Source organism: Delphinapterus leucas, chromosome 2, assembly GCF_059928025.1.
Source record: "Delphinapterus leucas isolate spDelLeu-1000000601 "Yukka" chromosome 2, BTC_Dleu_Yukka2, whole genome shotgun sequence".
Taxonomy (NCBI): Eukaryota; Metazoa; Chordata; class Mammalia; order Artiodactyla; family Monodontidae; genus Delphinapterus; species Delphinapterus leucas.
In genome coordinates, this window is record NC_143130.1 from 148,667,487 (window position 1) to 148,689,542 (window position 22,056).

Consider the following 22,056-nt stretch of genomic DNA (forward strand, 5'->3'; position numbering starts at 1 on the left):
TGTCTCCTCAAACGTTTTTTGGAAAGAGGAAGGAAAATACAAATAAATATTTATTCATGAAAAAATCCCTACACTTTCTCCAGGGAAGGAACATAAAGGCTATGAGGCTATATAAGAAAAAACATCTTTGATAAAATGCCAAGTGGGGAAATATAAAAGCAAACTAAATTGCAGATCCACTGTGATTACCACTATCAAAATAATACAAGCATGAGGATAAAAAAAAAATAGGTTTTTGAAAATATAAGTAGTTGTGTTTAGGTGAAAGGGTTAAAACGGTCATTTCCTCAAACCTCCAAAGTTGTTTATCTTCTCAAAAGGAAACAGAGGCCCATGTTGGTGAAACAAGTAGCCAAGCCAGAAACTAGAAAAGCAGAGTTCCCCTGGCCTGTCCAATGTCATCCCCAGTCTGCCACACCAGGAAGGACAGAACAGGTTGGGGCCCTCATGTGGCTCCTTAGGGACTGGAACCCAGTGGATGATGGTCTACATTTCATAGGGTCTCGAGGAAGATGCTTGGTGCCCTGAAATCACAGTTGTTTGAGATTCTGGCCATCCCCTGGCAGTCAGTGGACATGGCTCTGCGCACTCCCTCACAAGAACAACAAATCGCACACATGGTGGGTGGGGAGGAAGGAGATGAGCCACAACCCCGGACCTCCAAATACCTAGGACTTGATTGGCAAACTAGCGACCCCTCAGCCTTCCAGTGTCAGATCAAATGCCACTCCCTCCCGGAAGTTTTCCTCACGCACCCTCAGAAACCAGCCCACACCTGACCAATACACATTCATGAACAGTCTGAACTTCTTCAAAACCCTCAGCACACCTGAAATCACAGCATCCGTCCAGCCTACGGGACTGCAGGCCCCAGGCCCAGCACAGGTGTAGTTGTTGCCCCATCGATGTGAGCTGAGTGGCCTGCAGATAGCACAGTTCAGCCCTGTTGAGCGCCATGGTTTGGCCAACTGGACTAGAGGCTTCCTCCTGCCTCTACCGGAGGCTCCCCAGGGCCACCAGAATGGCGGGTGGCTTCCTCTACTGCCCCCATCTCGTCTCTAATGACAACAGCCCACATCAGGCAGAGAAGTATCAGTGGTCCGACGAGGGGCAGAGGCAGAGTCTGCCACTCAACTTCTTGCCCAGCCCTGGATAGCAAGCAGGACTTCGGAACAGGCTGACTCATCACCTTGCAGGTGGAGTGAGCTCATTCCCTTCCAGGGCATCCCTGGAACTGGAAACCCACAGCAGAGATGGTTCCCATGGCAACAGGCCAGCACCTCCTCCATGGCTACCTTCCTTGGAGCACCATTCGCCTGTGCCCACGGGTCACTTAACCCACTCTCCCCCAGCTTGTATTCTTAGAATGCAGAATGAGGAGGGTCCTTGAAGGCCCAGTGCCCCCCCTCCCTCCACGTCCCTCCCATCTCATTTCTTTTTGGGTTAGTTGAATACCTCAACTACAAGGTTTTTTACATTTTGTTTTGTCTTTTTGTTTTTTGGCTTGCGGGATCTTAGCTCCCTGACCAGGGACTGAACCCAGGCCCTTGGCAGTGAAAGCGCAGAGTCCTAATCACTGGACCACCAGGGAATTCCCCCATTGCCGTTTCAACATCTCAGGTCTACCTAAACACATTTAAGACCAGGTAACTCCCAACCTAACAGTTCATTCCTTCTTTGGAAAGTCTGACTATTAGAAATTCTGAGCTAGACTCCATTTCCACTCAACCTCCCCCAAGGCCTGCTTCTCCGAGCCCTTGGGGCCCCTGAACATAGCAAGTCCAGCACAGCCACTCTTCCAGCCTGGAGCTTCTCTCAACAGCCAGGTTCCTTCAAATATTCCTCTGCCGCAGTTCCCACCCTTCCCCAGACTCCACAGGGGATTATGTTGGTCTCTAATCCTCTCAGTGTGCAGTGTGCAGTGCAGACAGGCCCAGGGCCTGCTACTGCCCCACAGTCCAACTCCCCCTATACTCACCAGTGTCACCCAGCCTCGGGCCTCTTCCTCTCCGCCCCTCCCCTCCCCTCCTTCACACTCATCCCCGGCCCCTCCCTTCCCAGAACTTGACACTCACTGTCTCAAGCCTTTGGTCACACACGGCCTGGCCCGCCTGGCCCACTCTTCGCCACCACCCCCTTGCCTGACTCACTCTTACATACTCTAGATTTAAATTTTAGCTCACATTATCACCTCCTCCAGGAGGTCTTACACCAGTCTCCTCCAAGGTGGCCTGGGGCCTTCCTTGGGCTCCCTTCACTATATGGGCTGTGACATCGTTGAACATGACAGGGAAATGCTAGCTCATGGGTCTCTCCCCCACTGGCCTCTTCAGAGGCAGACATCCTGCATCATCTGGCCCTAATCTGAGAAGAGTGAATGCTTAGTATTTCTTACATCTGGGTGGCAAGCGCCTGGGTATTTGTTTTACTATTCTGTACTTTTTAAACATTTGAATGTTTAAGAGAGATCCACAATAAATGTGAACTGAGTGGATGAACTATCGTTGGCCACAGTGCCTTTAGCCCCAGCGTACATGTTTGAGCATCTCATGGATCTGCTGAACTCATCCTTCAGAAACTTTCCTCCCACCCTGGGGCTGGAGCCCAAGGCCACCTGGTCCAGTTATCAAGTGCAGTCAGGTCAAACCTTCAAATAAGCACCTGCAGCGTACCTGGCACAGCGGCGTCACAAGGGCACCATTTCATCTCCATTTGTCCCTCCCCACTTGAGAAGGTCTCAGCAGTTCATCCTAGCATGCTAATCTCACTGTAAAGTATCCCAGATGGCTACATACGACAGGTTCCGCTGCTAATTGTTGAAGCCGGGTAATGGGTATATGGGGATTCATTATACTTACTCTCTACTCCTGTGCTTGAATTTTCCATAATAAGGGTTTTTTTTTAATTCATTCATTCATGCAACTAACATTCCTTAAGTGCCTACCACATGCCAGGCATCATGGATAAAGAGAAATAAGAAACAACCCCTGCCCCCAACTTGTATGAATTGATAACTTTATTAAATTCTAAATTATTTGCTATCTTATCCCTCCCTGGGAGTTAAACACCTAATGTCACTTATGACAGGAAGACAGGGGAGACCTCCCTAAAGGAACAAATAGCTAATGAGGGGCTTCTAGGCCCCGTGTCTCCTGGGCTTTTCTTCCCAGGCTTGCCGACTCCATCTGCACTTGAAGTCTCCCCATACACAGCGCTCCCCCCATTTCAGTACGTGGCTGCAGGAGCCCCAGGGTGGGCCTCAGGGCTGCTGCCCATCTTACACCCCCATAGGAGCCCATGCCAAGATCCCTGCAACTTGGGCTTCCTGATGGCGCAATGGTTGAGAGTCCACCTGCCGATGCAGCGGACGCAGGTTCGTGCCTCGGTCCGTGCCCCGGTCCGGGAAGATCCCGCATGCCGTGGAGCGGCTAGGCCCGTGAGCCATGGCCGCTGAGCCTGCGCGTCCGGAGCCTGTGCTCCGCAACGGGAGAGGCCACAACAGTGAGAGGCCCACGTACTGTAAAAAAAAAAAAAAAAGATCCCTGCAACTTAAAGGCAACTTCCTCTCAAAGGGCAGGATGCAAATGCCCTACATTCTATCATTGCAACTTTTCCTAGAGCCCACTCAGTATCCAGTGCTAGGCCAGCTTTGGGGATAGAAATAAAAGCCATAAGGAGGTCCCTGACCTCCAAGGAATCATGCATGGTCTTACTGACTGGAAATCCTTGGATTCAAATCCTAGTTCTGCCACTGGCTAGCCGTAGGGCCTTGGGTGAATAACTAAACCTCTCTGGGCCTCAGTTTTCCAATCTGTAAAATGGGGATACTAATGCCCACCTCACAGGGTTGTTGTGAGGGATATATGGGTTAGTACATGGAAAGTCCTTGTCCCAGTGCTTACATGTAAAAAGTTAAGGACAGTGCCAGGCACACAGCATTAGAAGAGTCAGTGCATACAGCTCTTACAGTATTATTATTATTTATTATTATTATTCACCAGGCTCCCATAACCCCTATTAACAGGTCCCGACGACAGTGGGCACTGAAACTCTCTGAAAAGAAGGAATCACAGAACAAGGCCAGACACAAAGGACAGGCTCTGACTGGCTTCTGGCTGCCCATGCATCATGTATTCTCTTGAATGAGCTTTTCTGAGCAATGCCCCAGCCGCAGCTTAGTGAGTAAGAGGTGCCCACAAGCCTGTAAATGCTTTCCATCTGCCCTCTTCTCTCAGAGGAGGCCAGCAAGGCACCTTCATCAGGGAGATACCCCAGCCCACCTGGGCCCAGGATGCTATAGCCGGGCTGGGAAGTGTTTTGCTGTTGTTTGGGGGGGATTCTGTCCAGCTGCCACTTTCTGCGCACACTGGGCTATAGCAGATGGGGGCACTTTGGCCCACAGACCTGGGCATTAACCTCAATCTGCCGTATACTAGCCTCAGCGCATTCTCTGAGTTGGCGGGGTTTTGATTCCCTCACCTGCAAATAGGGCTGATACCTCCTACCTTGTTGTGGGGAGGAAATATGATCGAGGATGAGAAACAGCCAGTACAGGAGCTGCAACAAAGACGGGGAAACACAAGCGCGGCTATTTCAGAGGGTGGTTGCCTGGAGCACCTCTACGGACACAGGAGCAGCCCAACGTTGACACAGCCGGCAACCAGCACCTGCGCCCCACAGGAAGGCAAAGAAAGCCGCCCCCACTCCCCCAGCGGTGAGGCCTGGCCAAGCCTCACCTCCCAAGGCCATCCTCAGGGGTGGCCAGTGTCTGGGGTGCCACTGTGGGGCAGGAGGGAAAGAGAACAGACAAGGAGAAGAAAGGAGGAGGGCAAAGGAGTATGGAGGGGACATAAAAAGCCCCCATCTGGCCCTGAGCGCCCCCCAGCCACCTGCACTGCTTGACACAGTGCTGGGACCTGCAGCGTCGGGGACCAGAGAGACGGCCACTTCCTGGTTCCTCAGGAATGCGCAGGAATGTGTGTGTCAGGAGAGAGGTATTTGGGGCCCAGGGAGGGTGGAGACCCAGCTCCTTCTCTGGCGAGGGGCTTCCCTTCTCCAGTCAGGGCTGACTTGCCATCAGGCAGCTTGTCCTGGCAGAGAGGAGACAGCCAGGGCGCTGGGTAGGAGCGCAGGCTCTGGCCTAGCAGCCCTGGGTTCACAGGCCAGAGCCCGGGAGTTGATGGCTTGGGGCAAATTATTTAATCGCGATAATGCTCAAGCGCTTCTGTAAAGTGAAGATGAAAATGTATGAGGACCTAGATTTTATGGGGTGGTTATGATGATTCATTGATATAATACGTGTAACGGGCTTAGCACAGGGCTGGGCATGCGACACTAAGTGTTAATATCAGGACCAGGACCACTAGTGCCACCAGCACCTGTCCCTCTGACTCCTTTCTTGCTCCCCTCCTTAACGGCAAAATCAGAAGCCAGTGCCAGGAACATCTGAGTGTAAGGGCAGCCATGCACAGGGCCCACCCGTCTGTCCATCACCACCTCCAGCCTGGCAGAGCACAGCTGCCAAGCATGTGTGAAATTCACCTGAACTTGACCACCCACACACCAGCCAGAACTCCAGCAGCTCCATCTGCCTTCAGAGCACAGAGGCTCACCCCGCCTATCTGTCAGCAAGTGTTCTGGAGCCCACCGGCAAGGATGACTTCAGATGATTTATATGTACCCAGAATAAATTCTTTACTAAAACCAGCCCCACAAGGAATGAACTCCTGGCAGTGTGTCCTTGGACAAGTCAGATCGCCACTATGGACCTCAGTCTCTTCATCTAATGGGGGGAAGGTCAGGTAACAGTATAGGTCCCTTCTGGTCAGGCATTCCATGAATTGATTTCTTCAAACTGCTACAAGGGAAAGGATAGAGCCAGGTTCTGGGAGTAAACAAAGTGCAAAACAAGGCCGCCCATTGACACCAGTCCCTTGGGCAGGTACCCTTGCTCCGGCAGGAGTTTCTCCTACCCACTGAACCCACAGGCAGGCCGCCTCCCTCACACCAGGCAGTGGGTCAGCCAAGCCTACACAAAGGACTGATTATGAACCATCTACCTTGCAGTGGGCAGAGATGCTCTCCCCATCCCTCCAGAGCTAACCCCAGTATCCCCACCCCCAGACCACACCTGGAGCATCCAGGCTACAAGGCAAAGCTAAGGGGCCCATCGCCAACCCAAACAGGGCTCTCCACTCTCCCCTCCCCAGGCACCTGGCTTTCCACTCGGCCACACCCCAAGCAGGCATTTCCAGAGTAAGAGAGTCCATGCAGGGCCCAAGACACAGAGCATTGTGGGTCCATAAGGGAAGCTCATTCACCTGGCCCCACCCATGCCCTCCCTAGAGGGTGGGAACAAATTACTGAAAGCTGAGAACATATAAGACTCTGAAAGATAAGAGACTGTGTATTAGCAGGTTATCTTCAGGGCCAGATTGGGAAGCCCAGGGATCAACCTCAAGGTCACCTCAAGAAGTGCTAGACTCTGCTGAGTAATCCCCCCAAAGAGGACGAGAACACAGCATAGTGGTACTGACCCAGACCCTGGAGATCATCTCCATGTGATAATCCAAGCAAGACATTTACAGCAGAGCATCACCGTCATCCTATAACCCAGCCCCCTCACTTTGTAGGTAATGATCAGGTGTGACTTACCAGCATCATACAGTAGCCACAGGAAGCCCTAAGAGGAGACCTCAGGTCTCCCGAGGCCTCGGTACATCATGTACAACCGTGCTCCCTGTTCTGAGGAAAGGGGGCAGGGTCCTCCCAAGCAGCTCTCTGGCCTAATGGTGCCAAAAAAGGGACAGTCTCTCCATACCTATTCCTCTCCTAAATGCCACCTGCCAAGGTCCCAACTGAGAGGAAGCACAAGGCAGGTGGACCAAGGTCTTGCTGAACCCCATATCCTGGTGAGCTGGAGAGCCCAGGGTTCTGTCTGCTTCCACACCCCCAGGAGGTCGAGCCCAAAGACAGCAGGCTGCTGATGTCCGATAACTGAGAGAACCCTTGGCTCTGGGCCTGGAAGGAGAAGGAAAACTGAGGCCCAGATTTTACTTCCTTTGAGGCCCACAAACCCACACAACAGGACCGGAAACTCCCTAAGAATTTCTGAAGTAGAGGCCTCAGCCAAATGCAATAGGGCAGGGAGTGGAGGGATGTGTCAGCAAGGCCAGCTCCTCGGGAGGGGAATCCGAAGGGAGCCGCTGGCCAAAAGAGGAAGAAAGGCAGCTGGACCACCTAACAGGGAGCTGGAGCCCTGCGCTGGTTCCCGCCTCCCCGCAATAGGACACCCGGGGAGGGGGTGCCAAGCAGCAGCGTGGCAGTCTCAGACCCCATCCCGAGCAAAAGGGCGCTTCCCCAGCTCGGGCCTCCTCTTGACCCCAGGCCACACTTCTGAGTCCTGGGAGCCAGCCCTGCTCTGCGCCCTGCTTCAGCCCCATCACTGGAGTGACCCTTGGTGACTTGAGAGGTCATCACACCCAGCACCTCGGCATCTGCAGACGTCTCCTGCTGGACTGTGGCTACCGCACCCCCTTGAAATGTACCCACTGTCACCGTCCATCCAATATTTGGTGAGTACCTACTATGTGCCGGCAGGAGGCTCCTGAAGAGTCACCCTTTCTTGGGGTGCAGAAGCACATCTCCCTCCCCAAGCCTGGGCCTCCCAGAGAAAGACATGGTGTTTATTTTGGGGGAAGGGAGAGGAGACGCTAGGTAGACGTTTTGTGTTCAAGACCTCTACAGTAGATTGCAAAAACAGCCCCAATTCTTCACCCCTGCCTACATCTACCCCCTCTGCCAGTAACTTTAGAGTGTCATCTCACTTCTTAAAAATGCAAATTCTCAGGCCCCACCCCAGACCCACTGAATGACCAACACTGAGGATGGGGCCCTGCAACCTGTGTTTTAACAAGCCCTCCAGGTGATTCTGATGCACATTCAAGTTTGAGAACCACTGCTCTACTCCACAAACCACCCCTATCCTTCTAGGCTTCAAGGCTCTGGGATGAGGTGGCATGAGTGTCTGGATCCCAGTGGCACAGCCTTCAGGAGCCCCAAGTAATGGACCCCTTACTAGGAGGCCCCAGGAGACCCCACAAACCCACCTTCACTCATCCAAGGAGTCCCGAGTCAGTCACAGATGAATGACATCCCCTGAGAACCCTCCAAATGTCCTCAGAGCCAAGAGTTTCACAACAGGGCCCTACGCAAGTGCGGTGAGGGCTGCCAACACGGCTGTCCTTTCCAGCTCTCTCCAGCCCATCCTCTACCTAGGCGCTAAGTGAGCAATGCAAGGGCTGAGTGACTGAGAGCCACGGGATTAGGAAGAAAGGGCCGGAGCCAGGAAACCAAGCGGGGACAGGGAGACATAACTGGAATCCCACTGGCTGCCCCTGGGATCCAGGCAAGACACGCTCAGCCACGGCTTCCCACCTCCCGCCTCTTCCAAAACTCTATGTGCAGATAACAGCTAACTTCCAAATGTTGCAAGAAGCCACTGTGAGACATACAACACACATTCATCTAGAAGCATTCCCAAATTCACAGTAGCTTTCTGTCATTGCATATTTGCTTCATCAAGGAACAATAAAAGCAGAAGGGCTCTCTCCTGGGAGGAGAAAAGAATGGCAATGTGGTGGGAGTCCCTAGGAACCTGACTCTCGAGCCCTAGGAGGAGGGCAGCAGACAAGGGTACAAGTGCCCCAGGGGACGAGAACCAGGTGTCAAAAGCACATGTGGGAGGAAAGAAAATAAGAAACTGACTGCTCCTGCCCTCCCTCACCAAATACCAGCGAGTCTTTGAACTCTGATGGGGCAGGGAGCTGCAGGTGAGCACAAAGAGCCACCCGCAGAGGCAAGAAGCCCAGCTTCCGGTCCCACCTGCCACCTGTAAGCTGCTGTGTGACCCGCGCAAATCCCCCAAGTCCTCCAGCCCCTCCAGGCGTCAGCCGTCTCATCCACGCCAGAGGGGTCGGAGCTCCTGCCATGTGGGGTGCGGGACAAATGAGAGCAGAAAGGGAGGTGTGCATGGCGACACGCTGTGTGTGACACCATCTGTCACACGGACAACTACACAGGCAGGAAGCGTACAAATAGATGTTTAGGAATGGAAACACCAAACTGGACAGCGGTCAGTTCCACTGAGGGGCAGGAATGGGACTGGGGAGAAAAGCACCGCGACCTCAAATCTGGAATGTTCATCGTCTCTGTGAACTGGCCTCAGAGCAGAAAATGTAGAAATCACGGCTGTAACCACCTGAGCCTTTGCAGTCCTTTCTAAATTTCCTTACCCCCAGCCAAATCATCTCACAGGTGTTGTGAGGATTAAACGAATTAATATCTGTGAAACACTCAGAAGCGTGCCTGGCCCAGAGCACAGCACCAGCTTGCCTCATGCTTGGGGGAGGGGGTAGGTGGTCCGCGGTATATAATTCCAGACATACTCCCTGGGCCACAAGGTGGGCCTGAGCTGGCTTTGTCCTGAACCAGAAGCTTCCATGGAAAGGGACTGGGGGCAGGTCCCCTAGCCGGGCACCCCTGGGCCCCAATATGGCCTCACTGCCTGCACCAAGCAGCCCATTAAGGGGGTTCCAGACAGGCCCAGAGAAGTGAAACCCCAGTGTGGGATTCCTTAATTTTTAAAAAGCTGATTATATACAATGAAACTCAATTTACCACTGCACGACTTAGAAAAAAATATATATATATATAGGTAGCTTTCTTTGGGGCTAGAGTTTGGGGCGTCCTCAGGACTTCATGCATGCAAAGATACCTCCAAACAGCCCCGGCCAGCACAGCATCCAGGAGGAAGGGCAGGAAACCAGGGGTCTGGCCCCCACTTCCCTCACCTCCTCCATCTCCCAGCTCCCGGGGCCAAGTCTGGAAAAGCACTTTGGGTTCCTGGAAAGAAAGGCCTTTCCGAAGTATCGGGAACTCTACTGGAAAGTGCCATTATATATTATCTGGAGGATGTCTGTGGTGTTTGAAAGGGGGCCACTCCCCTGCCAAAGTCAAGGCAGTGGCCAAAAACAACAGCGGAGCTTCTCAGAGCCAGACACACACACACACATGAACACACACACACACACACACACACACACACACACGTGTGCCTGCATTCACGCTGCCACACACATCCTCGCTCACTCACTCACAGTACTAGAGGTCAAAACAGACACGGGACCGGGACCTCAAAGCCACTGGCCCTGTCCCCACCAGACCCTCCCACTGGGGGAGGAGGTAGTGATCCCATTTCCTGGTCTTGGGACTTAGAAGAATTAAAAGCCCCACTTCTCTCTCCATCCTCAAACCACAGGCTGTGACATGTGCACATTTCCACATGGGACATGAGGAGAAAGAGTCTGACAGTAACAAGTCCCTTCCCACCCACGTGCAGGACCTGCCACCCCTCTTCCAAGATGGAAAGCCAAGTTCCATTAGGAGACCTGCCTGAAGGGGGCCACCCACCTCACCGCTCCCTCCCCTCGTGTCATTTCACCTACAGATGATTTGAAAACAGAGCCCAGCACTGCTCCGTCGGTTATAATCAGCTTTGCCGATGGCTTTTAAAAAATAAAATTTCAGGGCTTCCCTGGTGGCGCAGTGGTTGAGAGTCCGCCTGCCAATGCAGGGGACACGGGTTCGTGCCCCGGTCCGGGAGGATCCCACATGCCGCGGAGCGGCTGGGCCCGTGAGCCATGGCCGCTGAGCCTGCGCGTCCGGAGCCTGTGCTCCGCAACGGGAGAGGCCACAACAGTGAGAGGCCCGCGTACCTCAAAAAAAATAAAAAAATAAAATTTCAGGCCCCAAAAAAACGCTCCCCTGTAAGCCCTGGCCTCAAATCACAGGCCTGCGACCACGCTCCACAGCACCAACCACCACGGAACAGTAAACACAAGGTAGAGGAGGCTCCCTTCCCTTCCCCACCCCCATCACTTTTCTGCCCTCAGCTGAACCATTCAGGGCCTTTGATTTAGACCCTTAGCTGCAAGGTTCAGAGGGAAGAGGGGGCAGGAAGGGCACTGTCCTCCCCCCAGGGCTGTCCTCTGGCCTGGCCCGCGGCGCTGAAAGCCGAAACTGCTTACCCCAGCCTAAGCCCCCAGACTTTCCCTCATCAGCTTTCTGAAGAGCCTCAAAGCTCAAACCAGAACCTCCACCTTTGTGTTTCACAAGCACAGGCTTCTCAAACCAAAATAAACACTGAGCCTCAGCTACCTGGTTCAAAGGGTGCTAGGTTCCCCTGGCGACCAAACAAAGGGGCCGGCTGGAGCAGGTGAACCTGAAGGAACCCAAGCAGCAGAGGAGGGGACGTGGTTGAATTTCATAGCGGGGGAGCCAGTCCCCAAAGCTGGGAGCAGCTCCAGGAGAGGCCACCGGGGACCTGAGCCCATTCCTGACACCTACTCCTACTGAAAAGTGGGGAGAAATACAACTAGAATCCTCCACTACCTTTCCAACCAAGAAAGGGAATTTCGGAAAGGCCCACACCCACCCCTTTAGCCTCACAGACCCTCAAAGACCTGGATTCAGAACCAACTCTACCCCATTCAGGTTGTGAGAGGTAAAAGCACTCCCCCTTTCTGAGCCTCACTTGCTCTGTCTATAAAATGCGGATAAGGCCTCACAAGTCTATTCATCATGATGGAGAGAAAAACCATATGTGAGAGCGTAAATGTTGAAAATCATGAACCGTACGATGAGTACTTGGTTATATTCCATCTTGACTTGTTCCTTATTTCATTTATATCAGCCATGTATCAATTAAAACGTAACCTCCAAAATAACAAAGGGTGAGTCTGTACTTATGGTTAAGGGTGGAGTTCCAAGGTCAACCTGCCTGGGTTCATTCATAACCTGGCTTATTACCTGGTCAATCTTGGGCAAGTTACTTAACCTCTCTGAGCCTCAATCTCCCTATCTGTAGTAACAAGGGAAATAAAAGTACCTTTCTCAAAGGGGTTTTTGACAGATTGAGATAATCCAAACCATGCAACCTTCAATCCATGTGAAATATCAGTCTTTTTACTTATTTGGGGAACCAAGACTTTCTTAATAAATACTACTGGCTGGTTGTTGGATATAAAACAGACAACTCTCCTTTCCAGCCTTCCTTCTCTCATCTTCTCTTCCCTTCCCTGAAGGTGGATAGTGTTTACATGACCTCCCACATCCTGGGCACGTGAAATGCTTTAAACCAAAATGAAAGGTTTATTTTAAGCACCAAGGGTACCACCACCTTCATCCCCAGCCCCTCTCACTGTGAGCCTTCTGGTGTGAGCCTGTTATTTTGTATCTCTAAGCTCAGGATCTTCATCTATCAAGTGTGAGCATCCCACATGCCTTACAAGGCTGTTGTGAATGTTAAATGAGACCACAGAGAACACATCCACCACAGAGGCCACGTGCAAGAGGGGTTTCTTGACATCCCCCTCCCCGACACTGTGGGTGACAAGCCTGGAGAGGACCCCACAACCTCTCAGTGAAGAGTGGATCCCAGCCCAGAAGTTGCCCGCTGTAGCCAAGGACCAAGCAGGTGGTTTCCAGGGTAACAGCATCTCTGCAACTACTCCCGATTTCTATCCTTGGCTGCCGTTTATTCTCCTCCCGCCTCTGTAGTGGGCTGAGTCACCTGTTCCCATGATTGCTAGGCAACCTCTGAGAATGGGCAGCTGCCTCCTGGGGTAGGACCCTGGCCCTGCCCTCCCCTCTTCATGCCTCAGGACCTGGGGGAAGCTGCCCCACTTGGACCCCCCTGTTAACCCTGGGGATGGCACAAGGTGAGAAGCAATCCCAGGCCAACAAGGCAGGTGCCATGGGACTCGGCCTTGGAGAAATGAGGAAGGTCACCCGTCTCCCCCCAGCCCAGCCTTCTGTTCGTCTGTTCTTATCGGTGATCTATTCTTAAGCAGTTTCCAAGAAAAAGGCCACATGATGCTTTTTATGAAAGCCACCCTTCTTGATTATTTTACTCTTCTCTTCTCCCACTCACTCACCGTGAGCCTGTATCCCTGACCTTGCGTGGGCTCCCAAGTGAGAGGAGGAGGAGTAAGGATGGAGAGAGCTCACCTCTAGGAGGTGGGATGACAGGCAACTGTCATTCTCTTCTTATATTAGCATTTTCTGAGGGTTTTTAAAAATTGAGATATAATTCTTATACCATCAAAGTCACCCATTTAAAGCCTACAGTTCAGCGGGTTTTAGTATATTCGCAAGGCTGTGCAACCCCCACTGCTATCTAATTCCAGAACGTTTTCATCACTGGGTTTTGTTTTGTATATGTTTGGCTTTGGTTAAATTGTTCCTAGATTCGCAAGCGTTTGGTTTATAAGCAGGAGAGCACAGTTTGAGCAGGCAAATCGGGAACCACACTGCCCGGCTACGGACCCCTGCTCCACCTCTCGCTCGCTGTAGGATCTTGGAAAAGTCATGCGGCTGCTCCAAGGCAGTTCTGTCATCCGAAAAACGGGGTAACGGTATCCCCCTCGCAGGATTAGATGTGTTAATGCACGTAGACTCCTTAGCACAGGGCTGGATACTTAGCACATGCTCCGGAAGGGTGAGCCACTGTGATCATTATGAGAAAAAGAATTTCTTCAACTTAAAAAAAAAAAGAAAAAAATCCAGTCCTGTTCCTGGCTCAGCTCTCGGGCTGCCGGCACGGCCACTTTCTGCTCATTTGTCTGGGAGGGGCTGGAGCTGGACGAAGGCCTTGCACCATTTGGGGTGGCTGAACAGGGCACGAGGCAGGGGCAGGTGGGGGTTGTGAGTGTTGCCCGCGTGGCTTTGAGGCCAAAGGGTCACTACCCGGGACTCACTGCCCTGCATGGCAAGATCCTGCAGGTAATCCCCAGCCAGGACGTGATGGGGGGTGAAGGAAGAACTGGAAAGACAATCAGGAGAGTGCCTGACCAGCCCTCTCCACGCCGTTACCCTCCACCCGCTGAGGTGGGAGGATTCTCGGGCCCGATGCTCGGCCTGAGAACCAGCGAGCAATCTTGGCCATGTGTTAAGAGGAAGGTGGGCTCCCAGTGTGGCTCTGAGGGTCTCCTGTCCCCGCCACTCCGCAGGTGCCTGGCGTCGGCCACTTTGGGCAATTAGAACTTAGCAGGACCCTGCCTTGGCCGATGGAGACAGCACCCGGGGCTGAATCCCGAGTCCCAGCAGGGTGACCCCGTCTGACCAGGACTAAGGAACCAGGCTACGGGGCTCCTCTGCCTGCTGCCTCTTAGCCGAGACTCCTCTGGGGAGCTCCAGACTGGACTGGGCTTCCAGCACCCCAGGTGAGTAACTCAGCCCAGCTCCTGCGGCCCTTCCTGCAGTGATGTGGGCCCACTGACCACACTCCAAGGGGATAAAAGCAAGGCCCTGGTAAGGCTCCCTGACACCACGGCCCTGGGCCGCACGCACACCAGGTCCCAGGAGAACCTTGGGCGGGTCGCACATGGGGGCAGCTCAGGTGGCGTTGGTCCCAACTAACACCACACCTGCGCAGAGGTGCGGGGCTCCAGAGCCCAACCTGTGAGCCGTACAAACAGCCTGGCCTCTCGGGAAGGCGACAGGTCAGCTCCGGGAGGGGCACAGAGAATGGGGGGAGGAGGACAAGGACGGAAAACAACGGCAGGGTGTTCCCGGCCTGCAGGAAGCCCCACAGGACGACTCACTGCTGCCTGGGCTCCTTCCAGCCGTCTCCCTCTCCTCTAGTACACACACACACACACACACACACACACAGACACAGACACACACAGACACACACACACACACAGACACACACACACACACACACACACACACACACACACACACACACACACACACACACACACAACCTAACTGCCAGGGAAAGGGGAGGCTTCCCAGCAAGACCTTTCCTGTCACCTCAGGCAGCAGTGGCGGCTCCTGCTCTACAGTGGCCAATGCCACGCCCCCGGCCGTGACTGGCGTGGCCTGGTGGGATTTTCTGTCTTTCTGGTTCCCTCTGCACCTAAACTGTCATTTCCACAAGCCCACATGGGTGGAGCATCTGATACCTAGCAGGGGTTCGATCAGCGCTCACTGATTGACTCCACAGGAGAAATGGTCCATGTTCTCGCACTGTGAAGGGGCTAGAAGGTAAGAAGCAGAGACACGGCTCTTCCCTAGAGACACACAGTAGCAGGTCTGTGGCTGGGTCCTGTCTCAGGCCGCCCTACCCTGGCAGGGCAGGAGGCACCAGGTCTCATGTGACAAGTCCTCCAGCCAGGTTTGTGGTTTGTGGCCACTGGCCAGGCGCCCAGCCCCAGGCCTTCCTCGAGAAGCTGGAAAAAGGAGGCCCAAATCCCAACCACAAATCCCAAACGACAGGACGCCCATTTAGTTTGACCTCCTCACACAGAACCGCCCCACAAGGAAGGTCCCAGAGGTGAGGGCCTCTCCCAGCCCCGTCCCACTGAGCACAGCCTTGGCAGCCTTCCTCAAGAAGTCAGACTTCAGGAAATGAGTTTCCTCCTTTTCCCTTTGAAAAGGCTGGATCCTACAAGCCCATCTCGAGCGACCAGCAGGCCCTCAATGTCTCATCATTCCTCAGAACTGGAAAGTCTGGTTTCCCCTGTGCTCCGGGCACTCTCACATCTATCTGTCCAGGGCAGGGAAGGTGGCAGCCTCCACCCACAGCCCTGATGCTCTAGGCCTCGTCCATCTCTTCTATCTCTCTTTCGGGCTCTGTCAATCACTTCACCAACCAGTGGGGCACCTGTGCTCAGCGCACCCATGTGGGACAGGTTTCAGAGAGGAAGCAGCTGTAACCGGTCCTGGAGCAAAGCAGGGCTGGGTAAGCAGCTGGGGGTGTGGGCCGGACCCAAAGAACGGCCTCAGCTAATTATCAGAGAGGGCTGAAGACATTCTAGAATTGTCTCTTTTAGAGGAAATCCATTCTCTGAGGTCATTTTACCTGTATTACAACCAGCTGACAAAGTTTTTAAGCACTTCAGCATTCATCTCTTCATCCTGGATACCCAGGGAAGTAGGGAAAGGGTAGGCAAGGGATTCTATACCATTCTATAGGTAAAGGTACTGAGCAACCAGAGAGGTCACGTGACACTGAATGAGCCAGAGCTGACTTCGGGGTCAAAGGTCAAGGACAACACAACTCCCACACCCTTCTAGTCAACCTGGTCTCCTTCTGAAATGGGTTTATATACTACATCTTATCTCAGAGCATCATGGGTAAAGGCCATAGCAAATCTGGTTCCTCAAAATAGTTGAGCACTCACTATATGCTAGGTGCTAGGTAAGTGATTCATCCAGGATCACACCACTAGTCAGTGGAGGGGCCAAGACTTGAACCCAGTGTGCCCAAGAGCATGTCCACCTGCAGAGGTTGGAGCTGGGGTCCAGCCCCAGGATGGGGTGTTTTATCTGGAATGTAAAGCATTTCATCCCAATCTCCACCCCCCTGGCCCGGAGTTGGGAGCCATGCATGATGCCATTTATCCAATTGTTCGCATCATTTCTGGACCATGCACAACAGGCCTGACTCTCTGACAGGCAGAGCACAGGACAGGCGGGGTCCCTGCTCCCATGGACACTGGCACAGGAGTGAAGCAGGAAGGAGTGGAGAACACTGGGGCTATGAGGATGGAGTCGATGGCCAATTCTCTCCTCTTATCTCCACCAGGCATCACTCTGGCTTTAGAAGTCCTAACCTCCTGCCTTCAGGGTAAGCAGACGTCCCACTCCTCCCCAGGTAAACCCACCCACTTTGCAGTCCTCCATCTTGATCGGTGGCCTTGGTAGCTCCTGGGATGATGGTCTCACAGTCCAGAAGCAAGTGTAAACAAAGTGGCCTCTCTTCCTGCCACATCCCGACAACCTGGCTTGACATGGGTACAGAATCAGCATCTGGGCCTATTTACAACCACCTTCTTTCACCTGCCAGGGCCGCCTCTCTGTTTGAACTTCCATCAGCTCAACAAATATTATTTAAGGTCCTACATGTTAAAAAAAAAAAAAAAAAAAACAGGGGTTGGCACCTGTGGGAATACACATTAAACCAGAGCCTCTAGGATTTAAGAGGGAAGAGAGAGAATAAAACTGAACAGCAGGGGGACTTCCCCGGTGACGCAGTGGTTAAGAATCCGCCTGCCAATGCAGGGGACCACGGGTTCGAGCCCTGGTCTGGGAAGATCCCACATGCCACAGAGCAACTAAGCCCGTACGCCACAACTACTGAGCCTGCGCTCTAGAGCCCGCGAGCCACAACTACTGAAGCCCACGCACCTAGAGCCTGTGCTCCGCAACAAGAGAAGCCACTGCAATGAGAAGCCCGCGCACAGCGACAAAGAGTAGCTCCCGCTCGCCGCAACTAGAGAAAGCCCACGCACAGCAACAAAGACCCAACACAGCCAAAAATAAAAGTTAATTAATTAATTAAAAAAAAATTGAACAGCAGAAGCTGCCATTTTACATATTCTCTGCTGTCAGCCCAGCAGGGGGGTATTGGAGGCTGAGAGAGGTTAAGTTAACCTGCCCAGGGCCACAAGCCTGAAAGTGTAAAGCCAGGATGCTACTCAAAACCTATGCCCTCTCCAGCCCACCTGACCCCGGGCATGCATGCGAGTGCGCACACAAGGGCGTGGGTGAGACCCACATGAGGGAATAAAGTGGGGACTATGGTCATCCCCCCAAAATGGGCATTCAAACCTGGGGCCCCTAGAAAAGGTGACTTTGGCGCTCAGCCTCCAAGATCAGAAAGACTATGAACGCCGGTAAACTTCCCCAATCCACTGCATTTTGTGTCTGGAGGCAGGGAGTCCAGCATGATGAACTCTGCACTGAAACATTCTTTGAAGGGACAAGCCGTGGCCAACCTGAGGCAGGTTCTTGAGTCATGCCTGCTGCCTGCACGAACTTCTACCTACATCTGCATCAGCCTTACCGTTTGCCCATGAAGTCATTAAATCTGATGCCTGTTAAGAGCCCCGAGGGGTGGGCAGGGCAGGCGCACGGCCAGAGGAGGAAATAGAATGGAAGGGCCACAAGGACAGGGACCTCACCTGTCTAGTTCACTGCTCTACCCTCAGCACCTGGAACTGGGCCTGGCCCAGAGTAGGTGCTCCAAAAGTATGTGCTGAAGTTTCTAATAACAGCTCAGAGAAGTGAAAATGACTTGCCCGAAGTCTCACACATAGCACTGATTGTACCAGGGCTAAAAACAGGGTCTTCAGCCTCCCACCCAGTGGCCTTTGTATCCCACGGCACTGTGTCTTCCTCCTCCCCGCCCTCACCCCCAGACTCACTCTCCGGCCTGCATCTGGAATGGTCGGCCTCTGTCTACTCGTTAACTCTGGTCCCACTCAACCCTCACCTCCCATGGTCAGCAGGGAGGGTGTCAAAAGCACCAAGTTACTTTAAGTCTGATCCTCCACTTGTTGTACCACTTTATATCCCCACCAGCCCTCTGAGAACTAGGGGAAATGTGCAGAAACTGAGAGGTAATAATTAATGGCAGGAAAAAAACAAACCCACCAAAGCAGGTGTTGGCTCCTCTTGGTCCGAGATCTTTGCAGGGTTGGATGCCAGACCCAGTTTTCCAGCCTCTCTCACCAACAAGGAACAAGTGAGGGGAAGCTGCCTGCCCAGAACACGGCGGCATCCCAGCCCCACCATGCACCCGTCAGGACGCTGGGCTGGTTACTTCCCCCTCTGCCCCTTATTTCTTCATCCTCACGTGTGCCCAGCTCACAGAGCTGTTGGCAGTAACAACTGAAACAATATATATGATTAGAAGAGTGCCTGGCACACATCAGCCAATGCCAGCTCTTGGAACTGTTGAGTTTGTCCCTAGATAACCAACTTTCCCAGGTGACCCTGTTCCCACCTGGCTGCCCAAAAGCCTGGTGCACACCCACTACCACCCAGGTCAGGGTTTTTGACTGTGAGTGTGTGTGTGTGTGTGTGTGTGTGTGTGTGTGGAGAGAAAGAGACTTATATAATTTTTCTCCCCAACTACTTTTAATATATTCATTCATTCATTTGATAATAATGGGTACTGTGTGCAGGTCCAGTGCCCGGTGCTTAGTCCCACAGTCCTTAAAAGGACCTAATTCCTAATTCTTGGGCAGTCCTGTCACTCCTGCCCCACCAGGCACACAGTAGGTGTTAGGCAAACAGGAATTTTTCCTCTTCTACTGCCCATGGAAGATCCCAAGATATCCACCACATCCTAATCCCTAATTCCACTCCTCACGTCCAATTTAAAATCTATTCTCAAGAAAGCTGCACCTTGTGGGGGGGAAAAAAAAAAGAGCCCCACCCTTTCCCGCATAGGAATCTCCAAATAACTCCCTTCTCGATTTCACCAACAGCCCAACTGACCCAGGAGATAAACCGGGTGAGGGAGGACTCACCTCTCCCCCAGCTCTCCCAGAGGGGCCGACAGGAAGAGGGGGAGGGGTGTTTAAGCAACTGCCACACATGGCAAAGAAGTCAGCTCGAAGCCCGGGAACCCTCGGATGCGGCCACAGAGGGCTGAGTCCAGGAGAAGCCAAGACCCTGGAGCTCAGGTCGCCCGGCTTCGGGAAGCCCTTTGTGCGCGTGTTTTAAATTACCTCTTCTTGCCTGATGAAGTGAGTAAAAGGGCGCCGTTTCAGGGCTTAGGATTCCTGAGTGAGCTAATACAGGATGCCTTTGGCTGAAAAAAAACTTCAGTCGGCTCCCTAAACTCCCCCCCCTTTTAAGTTTAAAAAAGGGAATGAATGTTACCATTTTTGGACATGAGCTTTCTCCCTCAAGCCCAGCCCTAACCGCACTATCCAGAGGGACGCGCCATCCTGTCCCCCCCCCATTCCCAGATCAGCAGAGGGGTGGAGGTGGGGGGTTGGGGGGTAAGGAGGGACCGGATGGGAGCGGGGGAGGGGGAGGGGGTGTTCAGGGTACGTGGCCGCCTGGGGCAAGAGCTCACCGCTCAGGCAGGAAACAGGGACAGGGCTGGGGCGCCCTCTCCCCCACAACAAGAGTGGGTTGTGAACTCTTCCTGCCACCGGCCACTGTGCCCGGGTCCCATCGCCAGCTCCGAGCCCAGCGCCAGTGGCGGAGCGCGCCCTCGCACGCGGCGCCTGGGACGCGCCTCGCTGGCTAAGCATGGAGCCCCAGTGACTGACCCCAAATATCCCCGGAGACAATGCCTTGCCCTAGAGCCCCTCGACTCAGATCAAGTTGCCCAAATTCGCGATCTCCCGGGAATGAGCGGGGGTCGGAGAGGCAGGACGCAGACGCAAGTCCATCTCCGCTCGCAGCTACCAACCACTGAGTTAAGCAATAAAACGGTTTGCCGTCCTGACCCCGCCCCCCCCCAGGGCCCGCTGGGGAGCTCGCGTTTGCCCCCGCGTTCTCCCGGCCCCAACCCCATTCTGGCAGGTCCACCTCCAGGCAGACCCAGAGGAGGCTGCCAATCCCGCTGGCGCCCGCTTCCCCCTCGGCCTGCGGGCAGGGGCTGGGAGGACCCGTGCAGCATGTCCCCTCCAGGTACCAAGGCGACCCAGGAAGCGCGCTGCCACCGCACGCCAGACGGAAAGGCGGTCAAGGGGCGGGGAATGGAAGGGAAAATCGATCCGGAGCTAACAGCCACCGAGCCGGGGACTCAGCCCCAGCCTCCCGAGCACCGCCCCTGCGCCTTGCCCTCCCGGGGCTGGTGCGATTGTATAGCCGGGTGGCCTGGATAGCCCGCCCCAACGCGACCTGCCCGCCGGCGGCCCCACCTCCCCGCGCTTGGCCTCGGCGTTCGCGGGCTCTGGGACCCGGGCGCTCCCCCTTCCGCCCCGCGCCTGTAACCCAACACCCCTCCTCGCTGCGGCCGCGCATCCCCGCCCCCGCTCGTGCGCGCCTGGAACCGGTTCACAGCCGGGAGCCCAGAGCCCTGCGGGCGGAGTGGCCCGGGGCTGGGGGCTGCGGTGGGCTGGGGTGGGCTGGGGCGGTTGCTGACCTTTCTCTGCTGCTTCTCCCAGGCTGGGTCCAGGAGCAGGTCTCGATCCCAGTCCTCCTCGGGCTGCATGTAGTCATTGGTTTGCTGGGAATCATAATGGTCCATGATGGTGAGCGCGTGCTAGGGGCTGGATTTCTTCCTCCACCTTCTCTCCCGGCGGCGGCTGCTGCGGCTTGCTGCCCCGGCGTGGGGAGGGAGTCGGGGATGGGCTGAGCTGGGCTGGGCTGGCGGGGCCGGGCTAGCTCCCCTGCGCCCGGTTCCGCCGCGGCGCTGCTCGCGAAGGCGGCTGCTAGGGGCGGCGGCGGCGGCGGCAGCGGCGGCAGCGGCAGCGGGTCGAGCTCGCTGACTGCCTGCCTCAGGCGGCCGCTCAGACCTAATCTCCACGCACACTGAGCGAGGCGGACACACTGGCGCTGCGGGAGCAGAGGCGGGCGGGGGCGAGGGGAAGGGGCAGAGCCCTCCCGAGGTTCTCCATTGGCCAGGCCGAGTTGCCCAAACTTCCCCCCATCGCCTCTCATTGGGAATTCCTGGCATCCGTCAGCCGGGCCGCGGCGCATATAGGTGGACTGGGCGGCCCCCTCCGGGCGCGCACGCCCCCGCCCACTCCCCGGGTTCCCACTCCCCCGCGGCTCATGTGACACCAGCTTAAGCTGAACGGGACCGAAGCCGGTGGACGCCTCCCCGAGCTCGGGAACCGAGCGGGCGCGCGCTCGGGAGCCCCAGGAGCCGCCGGGGGATTGGACACTGCCCCCGCCGACACGAAGGCCCCGAACTCCGGCGCGCCGGCGTCCTGTGATCCCGCGCGCGCTCCAAACCCCAGAGTGCCAGGAGCTGGAGGACAGATGCTAGGAAACGCGAAAAGCATTCCATTTTCTCTTTCCCAGGGTCCGGAGAGGTCGGCACCCAAGGAAGGGGGGCGGGAAGTGCCGGAATGGAAAGGAATTTCCTGGGAATTTCCTGATTCTGCCGCCCCGCCCCGCCCTGCGCGACCCCGCAGACCCCTGCCCTCCCGGAGCCAGGTTTCTTGCCAGCCAACTGCGCTCAGAGGCCACACAGCTTTCCCGCCTCGCCGCGGGGTCCTTTGCCGCCCGCCC

At 54.7% G+C, this 22,056-nt stretch overlaps 1 protein-coding gene across 2 annotated transcripts in view; it reads right to left on the bottom strand.

The window, feature by feature from the left end:
- The window catches only part of ACTN1 (actinin alpha 1), a 95,841-nt gene extending 74,406 nt beyond the window's left edge, over positions 1-21,435 (bottom strand). The window contains exon 1 of one of the 2 annotated variants that reach the window (XM_022570283.3): positions 20,963-21,435. In XM_022570283.3, the coding sequence (XP_022425991.1) occupies positions 20,963-21,067 (105 nt within the window). In that variant the 5' untranslated portion in view covers positions 21,068-21,435. The remainder of the gene's footprint in view (positions 1-20,962) is intronic. The other variant, XM_022570284.3, reaches the window with a different exon arrangement.
- Between the last annotated feature and the right edge of the window lie 621 nt (positions 21,436-22,056).